This window comes from Canis aureus, chromosome 7, assembly GCF_053574225.1.
Source record: "Canis aureus isolate CA01 chromosome 7, VMU_Caureus_v.1.0, whole genome shotgun sequence".
Taxonomy (NCBI): Eukaryota; Metazoa; Chordata; class Mammalia; order Carnivora; family Canidae; genus Canis; species Canis aureus.
Genome location: NC_135617.1, coordinates 37,295,854 through 37,311,848, shown reverse-complemented (window position 1 = coordinate 37,311,848; position 15,995 = coordinate 37,295,854). Strand labels below are relative to the sequence as shown.

General features: G+C 38.1%; 1 protein-coding gene across 3 annotated transcripts in view; it reads left to right on the top strand.

Annotated features, from left to right (window-relative positions):
- KCNQ5 (potassium voltage-gated channel subfamily Q member 5) overlaps nt 1-15,995 on the top strand; it is a 499,459-nt gene that overhangs the window by 404,822 nt on the left and 78,642 nt on the right. For all 3 annotated transcript variants that reach the window (XM_077903397.1, XM_077903400.1, XM_077903399.1), the window contains exons 6-7: nt 3,375-3,485; nt 9,293-9,388. In XM_077903397.1, coding sequence (XP_077759523.1) covers nt 3,375-3,485; nt 9,293-9,388 — 207 coding nt within the window. The remainder of the gene's footprint in view (nt 1-3,374; nt 3,486-9,292; nt 9,389-15,995) is intronic.

Sequence of the window (15,995 nt, the reverse complement as noted above, 5' to 3'; positions counted from 1 at the left end):
ACACTGCCAAGGCTAGCCCTTCCAACTATACCTTGATCCTATTTCCCTTCCTCCGTGGTTGCCTTACCTGTAATAAAGCTACCACTCTTCCTCCCCACCTCAGGCTCATTCTCTCTGCAGACATGCACAAACACATCTAAAAAGCTCACCTTCAAGTTAGACTTCTGGGAGTTCATGCCCCATTTTTCTCACTCCATTTGTTGCCAGTGTTCTTGGAAGGATTCTTCATTTATCCTCTAAATATTTACTGAATTCCTCCTACTTTGTGGCAAACATTATGCTAGATGTTAGAAAGATCATAAAGACATGGTTTTCCTTCTCACAAAGGAAATAGAGACCAAAGAAACATACAGAAATCTACCACTTATGGTAAGTGCTATTAAGAAACAAGGGGCTGAAACAGAAAGTAACTGGAGGCCCTATTGTAGACAGAGTGAGTAGGGAAGACCTCTCCAATGATGGAGTATTTTGGATAGACTTGAAGAATGAGAAGGAGCCCTGGGAAGGGTGGGGAGAGGAACAGTTCTGGCTGAAGAAACAGGATATGCAAAGGCCCTATGGCAGAAATAGCCTGGCCTGTTTGAGGAGCTAAAAGGACATTGTGGTCAAAGTACAGTGAGCAAGGGTGAAATCAGGTCGATCTTGGAGAGGTAGGTGGAGACCAGGTCAGATAGGCCACTGTTAGGAGCCTAGAGTTTATTCTGAAATCAGTGAGTAGCTGTTGAAGGATTTTTAAAAGGGAATAACAAATCAGTTTCCCTCACAGATGTAGAGAAAACGAACTGAGGGTATCAAGAGCAAAGCAGAGAAACCAATTAAGAAATTGCTGCCACAGCCTGGCCTGCCACCATGGCAGGGAAGACAGTGAGCAGGGAATGAATTTGCAGTATCTTTGGGAATTAGAACCCATGGTACTTGATAGATTCAGGGAGGGAGGCAGGAAAACAAGAAATGAGGACAACTGAGGCTTCTGACATGAGCAACTGGGTGGATGGCGGTGCCCTTGTTAGGATGACAGGATACATTTGGGGAACATGCTTTGGGGGGAATAAGTTTTCTGTCTTAAACATGTTAAGTTTAAATGACTGTGTGCCATCCAAATAGAAATATCAGCTACACATATGTGAATCTGGAGCCCAGAAGAATCTGGAGCTTGACGGTATAAATTTGGTGTGTTCACCATTAAAATGGTGTTTAAATCCCTTAAGATCACCTGGGAAAAGAGAAAAAAAAAAGAGGGATAGAAGAGGAAAGAAAGTGAGAGAAGAGTAGAATTTTTTAAAAATGAGAGCCTAGAACCAAACCTTAAGAATCCAATAGTCAAAGGTTGACTAGAGTAGGAGGCACCACATAAGAGGAGCCACCAAAAATATGAAGAGAAAAATCATGGAAGTAAGGAGAAAAGAAAGCTAGCAAGGACTTATCGGCTAACTTGAAAGTTTCTGAAAGGTCTGGCATCATGAAGCATCATCTCCTTCTATCATTTCTGCCTCTCAAATGTAACCCCTCCTTCAAACCCAGGTAGGATGATAAGACCAAAACAACCTCTTTCGTGGAAACCAGAGACCATCTATCTCCATATCCAGGATCTTTTCTCAGTCCTCATTGTCCTTGTTTTCTATGAGACTGTGATACCAATGATTACCTAGTCCTTTTTGAAACTCTCTCTTCTCCATTGAGGTTCCATTTATATGACTCACTTCTAGTTCCCTTACGTTTTAAAATATTTATTCTTCTCTGACTTCCCTTTCCCTTCCATCTCTTTAATGTCTGTTTCTTGAGAAACCCTTATTTACAAAGCTTCAACAATCATCCTGTGCCTGATTCTAAAGCCCAAATCTCATGCCAAACCCAACCTCTTTCTTTCAAGCCTCAAGCTCTCTATCTCAATTCCCTGCTCGACATTTCTAGATCAGAGCCATACTAACATTTAAAAAGCACTTATTTGCAAAACCAAACTCTTTGTCTTTGCTCCAAAATTTTCTACTTCTCATTATCATATTTCTATTTATGGTACAACCATCTTCCCCTTGAAATTTTTAAATCCTTGTTGACTTAGTCTTCCTTTTCATCCCAGACAATTAACAAATGCATTTCTATTGAACTTCATAACACACCTCTTCACTCTGCACTCCCATGCAGTCCCATTGCCACTGTTCCAATTCACTTGCCCCATCATTCTGCCGGGTCATGCAGAACCTTGTGGGCCCTGGAGAGGAGCTGTGACTTTGTTCTAAGATGCATGGGAAAATCCTGGAGCAGTCTGATCATGGCAGAAACATGATGCAAATTTCATTTTTCAAAGACATTCCCTGAGGATCCCTGGGAGGCTCAGCAGTTTAGCACCGCCTTCAGCCCAGGGCGTGATCCTGGAGACCTGGGATTGAGTCCCACATCGGGCTCCCTGCAAGGAGCCTGCTTCTCCCTCTGCCCATGTCTCTGCCTCTGTGTGTGTGTGTGTGTGTGTGTGTGTGTGTGTGTGTGTGTGATGAATGAATAAATAAAATCTTAAAAAAAAAGACACTCCCTGATCTAGCTGTAGTATATCTAGTTAATCTCCTTTTCCACTAATCCTCTTCAGACCCCCCCATGCTCCAACCCAACTGAACAACTTATACTTTTTAGAACCTACCCCATTTGTCCTCACAACTGTGCAGCTAATCACCTATTTTACCCCCCTAGATCACCCTCTTCATTATTTCTGCCTCTCAAAATATTGCTTCTCCTTCAAAGACCAGGGATGTTGACATCTCCAAGTAAAGCCTCCTTGACCCCGTAAGCTGGTGATAATCAATCCGCTCCTTGAATCCCCAGAGTAGATTATATGTACATCCATCATAATACCTGTCTTGCCCTATTTTGTGTTTTAATGATTAGTGTGTGACGTGTCTCCCCTCTTACACCATAAATATCTTAGGACAAGAACTATGTACCTCTCATTTTTGTTCCACTACAAATCATAACACGTACCTTGCACACACCAGACCTCCAGGAAATGCCTGCCAAGGTAATAAATAGACAGCCTTAATTAACATAAATTATTGTTTTGTGTACTGATTCAGTCCTAAATCCATGGTGCTATCATTTCTGTATCACTGATGGTTATCCACTTATTTAAATAACCTTTCTTTGAATACACATAGAAAAGATGGAAAATTGTGTTATAAGGGAGGAACAAGTATGTAGGTTATTCCCTTCCTTAAACAAAGAGAAGCTCTGTTATGCGTCACGGAAAATTAAAGCAGGGTAATAAAATTTGCCAACAAGGCTTGTTGAATAATGATTTAGTGGAAACGTTGCTTTGCCTCCTGTTCATAGGTCCTAACTTTCCTCTCAAGTACTTAAGCTGCACGTTCTATTTATTTTGTTTTTAGATTACATTGACAACAATTGGCTATGGAGACAAAACTCCCCTAACTTGGCTGGGAAGATTGCTTTCTGCAGGCTTTGCGCTCCTTGGCATTTCTTTCTTTGCACTTCCTGCTGTAAGTATCTTTGCAAAAATAAAGCGGTTTAAATTAGATTTTAGCGGTTTATTAGCATGAGCTTTCACACATTGGAATTCCCAAGAACATATCTATATCACTTACAAATATAATTTTATTGATATAATGTTGACTTCTCTACATACATCCAGTGAAAAAAATTATGAAAAATGGTCTTTCCTTGGAGATGCTTAACCTGGGAGTTTTATGCCTGCTAGGATTTCATGATCAAATAATCATTCAGACGGCTCACCTCTCAATCAACATGCTACTAGTACATTTAAAATATGTGTAATGATTTAAAGGTATCTTCTTTTTTAAACTGATCTCTCCAGTTTGGCTTAGAACATGTGCTGCTGAAGAGATGAATGTGTCAAATGGAATATTTACCTCTTCAGATGCATTTGAGTGAAAAGCCTATGACTTTAAAGGGATTCAGTATGTCAGATGATTTATTCTTTCTGTCATCGTCATTGATTTTTCCTAACGAACAGCTTCTGCATCTTTTCAGAATGAAGAGCACATTTATTTTCCCCCAAGCTTCTGATTATTTTCTCCTTAATAGATGAAGTTTTCTTTCTGATCACTTTATCCTCTTGTTTCATTAAAGGCAGTTGATCAAAATATTACAATTTGCCTCCATCCCTAAACTCTCACTTTTGTTCATTCCACCTCTTACAGGGGAAGAAAGCCAACAAAAAGGAGTGTGACAGTAGTGGCAGGAGTCATAATCAAGGAACAATAGCCTCACTCTTGCTCCAGACAGAAGCTGAGTTGCCTCACAGCGTCTGCTGAGTAGGGACCCCAGAGTACTCCCAGCTTTCAGCTCACAGGGCTCCTCCTCTGCTGTGAATGAGTGCAGAGGCTCATTTTGTTCCCATGGCCAGAGTTCAACTCTGGATTGACCAGTTGGTTCTGCCCCAGACTATATAAGACCACAGAGAAGACACTGGAAAGACTATGCATCCTCTTGAGCATTAGATTTAAGCTCGAATGTAAAGCCACATACTACAAGGCTTTGTCACATACTACCAATGTGACTGTATTAGTTTTCTAGGGCTACTGTAAAGGTATCACAGACTGGGTGGCTTAAACGACAGAAATCAATTGTCTCACAGTTCTGGGGTCTAGAAGTCCAAAATTGAGGAGGTGGCAGGATTGGTTCTTTCTGAGGGCCATGAGACAAGGAACTGCACCAGACTTCTTTCCTTGGCTCTTGGATGGCAGTCTTCTCCCTATATCTTCACATTGTCTTCCCTCTGTATATGTCTATGTCCAAATTTTCTCCCCTAAGGACACCAGGCATATTTATAGGGCATATCCTAATGACCTTGTTGTAATTTGGTTACTTCTGTAAAAACCTTATCTCCAAGGTCATATTCTAAGGTACACATTCTAAGGACCTGGGAATTAGGACTCCAGTATATGAATTTCAGAGGGGTATAGTTCAGCCAATAAGAATAACCCTGGGTATGTTTCCTCATCTATATAATAGAGAAAGAATTATTGTGCCCAGAGAAATTTTATGAAGACCAATGTGGTAATTAATAAGTCAAATGTTTGTAATGAAGAAAACTTTCCTGAAGTGTTTCTTCCATTTTCTGTATGAATCTAGATATATTATTTCTTGTCATGAAGTGACAAAATCAAGGAGAGTCAAAAAAATCTCACTTATCCAGAATTGACTTACCTGGCAAGCCTAACAATCCAGAACAGAGCAGAGAGTCATTCAATAATCAAATTCCCTACATGAAAATACTTTTAGAAACAATAAAATACATTGTTGGGCTTTTTATTTAACCAAAATAATTGCTGCTTTTGTGTTTATGCTTATCCTGAGACCACATATAAAACAACTTCAGTGATCCAGTGAAAAGCTGCAAACAGGGACATAGGCAACCTCTGAGCTATTAAAATCAACAATAGTGTATGTGCTGTCCTCATAGGAGAGTCTCTTGAGAACTAATTCATAACCTATTCTTAATTTAGAGAAAATTCTGATAAGCTGAGCTACATAGCTTCATAATTCTCTGAAGATTATCAACAGCAAAGGCAGAGGGTGATTGAACAAACATTGTAACAAGAAGAGACTATAGAAGACTAACAACAAAGAGGGGGGGACATCTGTAAGGGGCAAACAGATACAAGTGTTCAAAATGTAAGAACCTGGGGCCAATTAGTGTTAGTGTCAACCCACCTTCGGAAGCTGGCTGCATCCAGCACAGCAAAATACCAGTCCCTGTAATGAAACTCTGGACTATCACAGGAAAGTTAAATTGTGTCATTCTGTTAGGTTAAAGGTCAGAGACTAAGTAGTCATGCTTGAATATGTTTCCCAATAAAGTGATTACAATTCTCATATATCCAAATTAATATGTGTTGGAAATGTGAAAAACTTGCTTGTGCAAAACTGAACATCCCCTAACAATGCCAAGAAAAGTGGACTTTATCATGGATATTTTATTGCTACCTCACATTAGATGCTGAGCTCTTACTTATTAAATGAAAGACTAAATTAAATGGTCCATATATACCCTTAAAAAAGAAAACACAGGGCGGCTGGAAATGCCATTATGTCTGTGTATCTGTCCGCAACAGTGCTGTAAGAGTAAGACTTGGGAGAGTGCATTTTGCTAGGAAAGTTAGAGATGAGTCATGAGCCATCCTTGCTTGGGGTTCCTCCCACCCAGGAAACCCAAGGACCAAGAAAGAGAAGAGCCTTTCCCCATCTTTCTTCAAAACAGAAGGACTTTCTTGAACATCACCGAGTCACACGGCCACCGTTCCCAAGCTCCATGGGGAGGTCACTTTCCTTGAGGCCCACAGCATCCCAGAGCTAACCCGCAGGAAGAAGCTCCCTGCTTCCCAGCGCTGCCCCTAGCACAGGCCTCTCTCCTCTTCAGGATGCCCCCTTCCTTCCTGCTCAGAGCATCATTTAGTTGAGCCTGTCTGCCAGTGTGAGATGCACAATAGGCTTCTTTAATCTCGGAGGGGGAAAGGGATAAGTATTTAAAACATTTACCAGAATGTACTTTCTCTGTACTTAATGTTTATGTAGCTCTTCTCAACATAGCACTAAAACATAAAACCTAAAAACTCAAGTCATGTGACCTTAGGAAATGAATTAAAAGAAAATTTGATTTCTATATCTTGGTTAATTGATTTTAAATTTTTTTAATTTAATTTCTAAGAATTTTCATCTTATTAATGTTGATATTTGAAGGGATGGCAAATGGATTATATGCATATCATATATATCATAAGTTAGATATATTTTTAATATATGTAAATATATATAAAACATAATGGATTTTATTTTAACACACTTCTAGTTAGGTTCACTGAGCTGTGTACTTAAAAATGTGGAAGAAAATTGGAACAGAGCCATAATGAGACAATGAGCAGACCTGGTTTAATAACTGTTATAATGTACAGTCTGGCGCAAAAGATATGTAGTAAACATTTGCCAACTACTAATATATGTTTCTAGGCAATGCCAGTGTGATTTTTAGCACATTTTAGTTTGTTTGGCAAATGCTGAGTTTGTGTTATGTAGAGCCTGTCTTTATTTTCCAAAAGGGATTTAACTCTAAACCTCATTTTCACATAACGTGCCCAAAAATGGTAGTTATTGCTATTAATTTAATGTCTACAAAATCTGAATTATGCTCCATGAGTGAATTATATGCACTATGCATATAAGGTACATACACACATACATACAACAAATATGTAATATAAACTCTCATGTTTTATATTCTCTTACATGTCTATGCTTCATGAAAAATAATGTTAAAAGGAAAATAAATAAATCTTTCCTAAATGATTTCAAATAGCTGGAAAAACTTTAGGAGTTATGAATGACTAGAGTTGGAAGGCCATTTTTATAATCTCCAGATGAAGGAAAATGTTTAAGTCGACAAACGAGATCATACAGACCAGATTTTTATGTTTGCACAAAGTTTGGTTGGTGCAACCTCAACCTAGTGAAGATCTTAGACAGCATGAGACAATCATGGAAAAAGACAGATGGAAAACAGAACCTATGACATAATTTCTAACTTCATGGTACAGTCATTCATCCTAATTAATAACGGAGTAGCTTATTGCTCATTAATAGCAAACAGTATTACCGTATAACTGTATTTTAAACAAAATTGCATTACTGATTATCTGGTTATTGTCACGGATATGCTCTGAATTGTGACATCTAAGATAAGAAGGAAGGTTAAAGGTGACTTAGAACCCAAAAATATCTTCCCCAAGTTGTCATCTAGCCAAGACTTAACACCTCCTAATGATGAGAACCCCAACACCCGCCCCCGTAGCCTATGCCATCTTTGAGCTACTTTAATTTAAAGGAGGAAAGAAAAACAACCATTCCCTATCTATAGCAAATACTGACTCAGTGCTTATAAGAAATCCATCTCTAGCCTAAGGGTCAGACTCCTTGAAGTTTAATAAAAAGGTAATAATTTATAGCTCGCAAGTAAAATCCACAGACCTGAAAGCAGTGGAGCTCTGTGTGCCATGCTAATAAAGTGGAGACTTACGGGAAAGCCCAGAGACTAAATTTAGCTAGCTCCAAAAGCCCACCCAAGGCTGAAACAAAGTATCTTGATTCCATGGATGTTAGACCAAAGCAAACTGAAAAGAGGGAGGCATTTCAGAGAGCCAGGATTTTGGCAGATCAAAATGACAAGCAGAAGGAAGCAAACCAGCCAAAAGTACTAATACAAACACAGAGAGACAACTCGTCTTCCTAACCCCAAAATCTCAATAGGTGAACTAAAACCAAAAAGGCAAGGGATGCTTAAAGTGTGAGATTAAAACTCAGAGAAGCAAGACTGTGCTTTGCAATAACCCATGCTCTTGTCTTTATTATATAAGCAGGCAAATGGGAAACTTTCTGTCTTCAAAATTGAGTGTGTGGATAGCTGTCTCCCCCCACCCCTTTCACTTTACTTGAGTAGGTGGAGAACTGTAGCATCGAGGAGAATTGAGTTGGGATGGACTTTAAATATACACCACCATTTCAAGAATGGAAAATATAAAATTTCATCGTATCATCAGAGGGCTAGAAAAACTGCCATGTACTCAGTAGTGAGACATTAACTGCCCCAAATTCTAAGCCCACCTCTTTCCAAAACCAGAATTCCTATCCTCTAAATTTCATCATGTCCCCTAATTCCAAATAGATACAACCATTCACTTTAACTAAAGCTTTAAGAAGTATCATAGGGAAGGCCACACACACACACACACACACACACACAAAACACTTTTCAAGAATTGTGGTTTTTAATTAGAATTGTGGTGCCTCTTACCATAGTATAAGAAATCATAAATGGGGAGGATCCCTGGGTGGCTCAGTGGTTTAGCACCTGCCTTCAGCCCAGGGTGTGATCCTGGGGTCCCAGGATCAATTCCCGCATTGGGCTCCCTGCATGGAGCCTGCTTCTCCCTCTGCCTGTGTCTCTGCCTCTCTCTCTCTCTCTCTTTGTGTCTCTCATGAATAAATAGATAAAATTTTTTAAAGAAATCACAAATGGCATTGCCTGGTTGATTTGCTAATGAACAAAAGCTGTTACATTTTTTGACAGTCTTGTCTCAGAACTTGCCATTGCCAGTGGTGTTATAACAGAGGTAAATAGTGTTTGTTTTAATAAGTAATATGTTTACAAACGGATTGCACAGTGTTTGTCTTTTCTGAGACTCATTTTAGAAGGTTTTTCAGAATATTTGAATTACCTTGATAGTCCTTTTGAAAAAAAAAGTTTAAGTACTATTTTTGTATTTTGTTCCAGGGCATTCTAGGCTCAGGTTTTGCATTAAAAGTACAAGAACAGCACCGCCAGAAACACTTTGAGAAAAGAAGGAACCCAGCTGCCAACCTCATTCAGGTAAATGTCAATGTAATAGGCTGATGGCAACATCAGTCTCTGAGTGCTTGCCGGGTCATTTTCCAGTCTGTGTGCTTCATTGCTTAGTAGAGCTACTGATTTGTTTTGTTTGTAAAAATGAAATTGGAACTTAATGTACAGTCTTGGATTTGGGTAAACATTCCCCACTCCCAAACAGAAAAGATATATGTTTTCAGCAAATGGCCCATATGTTGCTCAGGTTTATTAACCATGACAGCGAGGACACACAGAGGTTAGCAGGTGTGTTGGCCCTGGAATGACCTAACGTGTCTTACGGATGACTTGATGAAACATAATTGATCATTAAGTGATGGAGCAGAGCATGGCATTGTTCCCTGCATTGCAATTACTTTCTCCAGGCAGGCGTATGCCACTGTTCTGAAGAACAGCATATTTGTTTAGGATGTCAAGGTTTACTGCTCATAGGATTGCTTGAAGTGCCATCTAGAGCAATAACTTGAAATAGTTAATCCTATTTTAAGAGCTGGTAGGATTATGGAATATGTCAGTGTTTGAGAATATAAAATAATAAGGATATTATCTGAAACTACTTCATGACATATGGCTGTTTAATGTTTCATTTTCTTTCCAATAACTCAAGGTTTGCTTCAGCATTAAAAAAGAATGCTCTACTATTGTCATTCATATCTTTTGAGAATAGAACCATCCTAAAACCAGGTTCCTTAAGAATCACAAAATACATTCTTTTCTAAATCCATGCTGTAAAACTGGTATTTAATTATGGAGACAATGATTGTGCAATCTGAAATTTCCTCCCTTCCTGCCAAGCAGTGGGAGACACAGAACTTCTAAACTGTAGGGGTTTGGAGTAGCAATCTGAGATGTTAGGATATTTGTCCTCATGTTGTAGTAACAAGCACATTGTTTTAATTTAGATTGTAGGTTTAAGTGGGTGCGTTGATAAGGGATAACTGCTGCACAACCCTATCTTTAGCCTTTGTCTATGTCTGTAATATGCAGGACCTCCAACAGACATGGAGCAGGGGAAACAAGCAGGGGAGGGTGGTTCAATTATATCATGAAGGCTGTCTTCTTGTATCTAATGACTAAATAAGTACTAATTTTCAAATCAAACTACTCTGCAACTATTGACAGACCATTGGGCATGGCTTCTAGTGCAAACCACTGAGGGTCTTTATTTTTTTAATTTTTAGGTTTCATAGAACATTAAAGATAAGTATTGTTGTCTTAAAGAAAAAGATTCCTAAGTAGTAGAAGTTTAGGATCTGAAACATATCACTATGGCCCAGTGATAATCACCATAATGAAAAGAGATGCCACACACTTTAGGGTGCACACAAAACACCTGAGGCCTGAAACTGTTAGCCTTTCATCCTTTGGTGCTTCTTAACTGTTTATAAGGTGCTTCCACACTTTCAATGAATTTTTCTTCTCACTATTTTTATCTTTTAATTATTTTTACTTCTCATCTTTTAATTCTAGAGCAGTGTTTTTCAACTTGTGAATGCCAAAGTTATTCTATGGGTTCCTTACATCTGTCTAGCCACCAAGCCCTGTCTATATATCTTACCCATATCAGGACTCCTTGCTCTCAAGAGAATGGAGATACTGTTATCGCAAATAAAGTTCAAATTTATTTAAAATTATTCCTAAATTATTTATTCGTTTTAGCTTTTTTTTAATATTTTATTTATTCATGAGAGACACAGAGAGAAAGAGGCAGAGACACAGGCAGAGGGAGAAGCAGGCTCCAGGCAGGGAGCCCAACGTGGGACTCGATCCCCGTTTCCAGGATCACACCCCGGGCTGAAGGCCCAGCTAAACCGCTGAGCCACCTGCGCTGCCCAGCTTTAGCTTTTCTATTGTATATTTTCCCAATCAACACATACTCAAAATGTGATCACCCCTCTCTCTCAAATAAATAAATAAAATCTTAAAAGGGGAGGGCTCTGTATCAAAAAACATTTTATTTTTTTTTAATTTATTTTTTATTGGTGTTCAATTTACTAACATACAGAATAACCCCTAGTGCCCGTCACCCATTCACTCCCACCCCCCGCCCTCCTCCCCTTCTACCACCCCTAGTTCGTTTCCCAGAGTTAGCAGTCTTTACGTTCTGTCTCCCTTTCTGATATTTCCCACACATTTCTTCCCCCTTCCCTTATATTCCCTTTCACTATTATTTATATTCCCCAAATGAATGAGAACATATAATGTTTGTCCTTCTCCGACTGGCTTACTTCACTCAGCATAATACCCTCCAGTTCCATCCACGTTGAAGCAAATGGTGGGTATTTGTCATTTCTAATAGCTGAGTAATATTCCATTGTATACATAAACCACATCTTCTTTATCCATTCATCTTTCGTTGGACACCGAGGCTCCTTCCACAGTTTGGCTATCGTGGCCATTGCTGCTATAAACATCGGGGTGCAGGTGTCCCGGCGTTTCATTGCATCTGTATCTTTGGGGTAAATCCCCAACAGTGCAATTGCTGGGTCGTAGGGCAGGTATATTTTTAACTGTTTGAGGAACCTCCACACAGTTTTCCAGAGTGGTTGTACCAGTTCATATTCCCACCAACAGTGTATGAGGGTTCCCTTTTCTCCGCATCCTCTCCAACATTTGTTGTTTCCTGCCTTGTTAATTTTCCCCATTCTCACTGGTGTGAGGTTCAAAAAACATTTTAAAGTATCAACTGTTTTATTAGAAAATGAGCCCTTTGAGGCATTTCTCATGCATGTATCCCTTGTGATGATATGGAGCTCTGCTGTCCAGTACAGTTGCCAATAGCTATATGTGGCTATTTAAATTTATAAATTCAAGTCCTCGATGGCACTAGCCATATATCAAAATATGAGTAGCAATATGATGGATACTGGCTACCATATTGTACAAGATAGATCTAGAGAATATTGGAGGAACTTCCTTGATCTAACATATCAACTACTAAATTGTGCAAAAACAATTTCCAGTTGAACTTGAAAACAGATTGCTATTCTTGCAGTAAACCATTGGACCAGAGGTACTAATATGTACACAACTAAAGCTAGACAAGGCTTTCCTCTCAGATAATCCATAAAAGGTGAGAGGCTGACTGAACTGTTTTGCTTAGAGATCTAGAATTTCATTTTATGGAACTGAGTTATGTAATATATTTTGTGATCAATAATTAAATTTGCACAAATAAGAAGCTCTTTCACAGTAAGAGAAACCATCAACAAAATGAAAAAGCAGCCTATTTAGAATGGAAGAAGGTATTTACAAATGGTATATCCATTAAGGAGGTAATATCCAAAATATATAAAGAACTTATACAACTCAACACCAAAACAAACAATCCTATTTAAATATCAGCAGAAGAAATAAGATAAAATAAAATAAAAATCAGCAGAAGACTTGAATAGACAATTTTCCAAAGAGGACAAAGAGACGGCCAACAGACACATGAAAATATGCTCAACATCACTCATCATCATGGGAATACAAATCAAAATCACAATGAGAAATTCCCTCACACCTGTCAGAATGGCTAAAATAAAAAAGACAAGAAATAACAAATGGGAAGAATGTGGAGAAAAAGGAATCCTTGTGTACTTTTTGTAGGGATGTAAATTGGTACAGCCATTGTGAAGACAGTATAGAGGTTCCTCAAAAAATAAAACATAGAAATAGCATATGATCCAATAATTCCACTTCTGGGTATTTACCCAAAGAAAACAAAAACACTAATTTGAAAAAATATATGCACCCCTATGCTTATTGCAGCACTATTTACAATAGCCAAGATATGGAAGCAGCCCAAGTGCCCATCAATAGATTAATTGATAAAGAAGATGTGAAGATATATTTATACAATAGAATATTACCCATAAAAAAGAGTGAGATCTTGCCATTTGTGACAACAAGGTTGGACCTAGAAGACATTATGCTAAGTGAAATAAGTCAGACAAAGGCAATACCATATGATTTCACTTGTATGTAGACTCTAAAAAATAAAACAAATGAAAAACAAGCAAAAAACTGAAACGGACCTGTAAATACAGAGAACAAACTGATGATTAAGGGGAGAGGGATAATATGTTGGGCAAAATGGGTGAAGAGGAATGGGAGGTACATGCTTCCGGTTACAGAATGAATAAGTCATGGGGATGAAACATACAGCATGGGGAACATAATCAGTGGTTTTGTAATAGCATTGTATGGTGACAGATGGTAGCTAGACTTGTGGTGAGCACAACATAATGTATAAAGTTGTCAAATCACTATATTGTACACCTGAAACTAATGTAACAGTGTGTGTCAACCAAGCTTCAATAAAAAATAACTAAATTTATGCAAATGTAGATAATACTTGTGAAATTATTAATTTTTCTTTTACTTAAAATCCCAGATTATGTGTTATGCTAAATAAAAAAATATATAAAATTAAAGGCTTAAAATTTTCAAGAGTACCTTTAAAATCTAATCATAATTACATTAGTCAAAGTAGAATCTACAAACCCATAAGGCAATTATTACCCCTCCCCAAATGCAATTGATTTTTTATTAGACATAGGAATAATAATATATAATTATTAAATGTTTTCATTGTTCTTCCTTGCTGTAATCCTTAGCCAGAATTCAGAGCTTTAAGCTTTGATAATATATATTGCAGAAATTTATTTTTAAGGATGCAGTAGATTGAAAAGCAATCCTCACTTACTAATCCATTTATTTTCTCAACCAATAAACCTGCCTTGATTTGCTCAACACACAAAGCATCAAGACCAAGAGTAATGTCATTTGTTTTAAGCCAGAGCCACTATCTTTCTCAAAGAGCACTGAAGATTAGACTTACTGTGGTGATCATTTACATGCAAATATCAAATCATTATGCTGTACACCTGAAACTAATGTTATATGTCAATTATACTTCAATTAAAAATTAACATAGATAAAAAAATTAAAAGGCACTGAGATGCCCAAATTGCTTTGTCATTTGGTTGGTGAGACAATTAAATTAACCAGCCTTTCTGGGTCTTAGAGAAGAATTTAAAACCCCAGCAGCTTTCAGCAAATTTAGCTGTGTCAATATCTTTGCATGATTCATTTAAATTAACTTTTCTTTTCAAGTGGAGTGGTCTGGGAAAAGAAAGCAGCTTGAATACCTGCCCAAATGTCACAACTTTCATTAAGAATGCCCAAGAATGGCAAAGTATTTTTCAGTTTGCAGGGTGTTTCTAATACATGATGTCACTTGATCTCCAGGCCAAGCCTAGGAAGAGCTAGGACTCAGTCCCTAGCTTCTGAATCATAATCCATTACTCCTTTCAAATAGTAGCGGTTGCATCCTTATTTATGTATCACTGAAGGCTTGAGGCTAGAGTTTAAAATACTTCAAAAAATGGCATGTTATAGGGGTTTACTTTGAGAAAGATTGGACCAGCTCAGGGTGTAGCCAAGATGTTTGCTGGAAATAGAAACAAGATTAAGTGAAAGTTTGTAAAGTGGAATGCTGACAGTCTTATTCTCCTGAAGGGAAGAGATTAGAAGACACCACCATGGGGAAGCTAGGTGGCCCAAAAGAAATATATATATATTATATATTGAGACTTTGGCTTCCACCAGTGAAATATCTGAGTCTTCACCCAGTTACCCTGAAGGTCACCAGTCAATAGTTCAAGCCTTATACAGAGCGTATATAATCTTTTTTAGCACTTTACTCATAAATAATAACAGCCTGAGAAAAAGTTTCCTAGATGTGCAAAACGATGGCAGGAAGAAAGAAAGAAAAGAAAGAAGGAAAGAAAAAGAAAGAAAGAAAGAAGAAAAGAAAGAAAGAAAGAGAGAGAGGGAGGGAGGGAGGGAGGGAGGGAGGGAGGGAGGGAGGAAAGAAAGAAGAAAAGAAAGAAAGAAAGAAAGAAAGAAAGAAAGAAAGAAAGAAAAGAAAGAAAGATGAAAGAAAGAAAGAAAGAAAAAGAAAGAAAGAAAAAGAAAGACATGAATTGAACACTTAGAAAGAAAGAAAGAAAGAAAGAAAGAAAGAAAGAAAGAAAAGAAAAGAAAGAGGAACAGAGCTAAAGTAGTGAAAACCTCCTAGAAATTAGAAGGAAAAGAACAGAGATAGAAAATAAGACCAGGGATCCCTGGGTGGCGCAGCGGTTTGGCGCCTGCCTTTGGCCCGGGGCACGATCCTGGAGACCCGGGATCGAGTCCCACATCGGGCTCCCGGTGCATGGAGCCTGCTTCTCCCTCTGCCTGTGTCTCTGCCTCTCTCTCTCTCTGTGACTATCATAAATAAATAAATAAATAAAATTAAAAAAAAAAAGAAAAGAAAATAAGACCAAAAAAATAGGAAAGTTGGATGACCCTACCAGGAGATCAAATATCCAACTAATAGGAGTACCTTATAAAAAGTACAGAGAAATTAAGGGAGGATTTTAGCAAAGAAATTTTGCATTATGATTCTCCAGAACTGGCTGACCACAGTACTAGGGCCCCCCAAGTGCCCAGCACTACAAACAAAAGAACCCTTGCAAAAAAAGGAACCCTTACATGACTTCTGGGTAGTATGTATCTAAAAGGTCAAGAATTAAGATGCCATTAGGTTTCTCATTAGTAA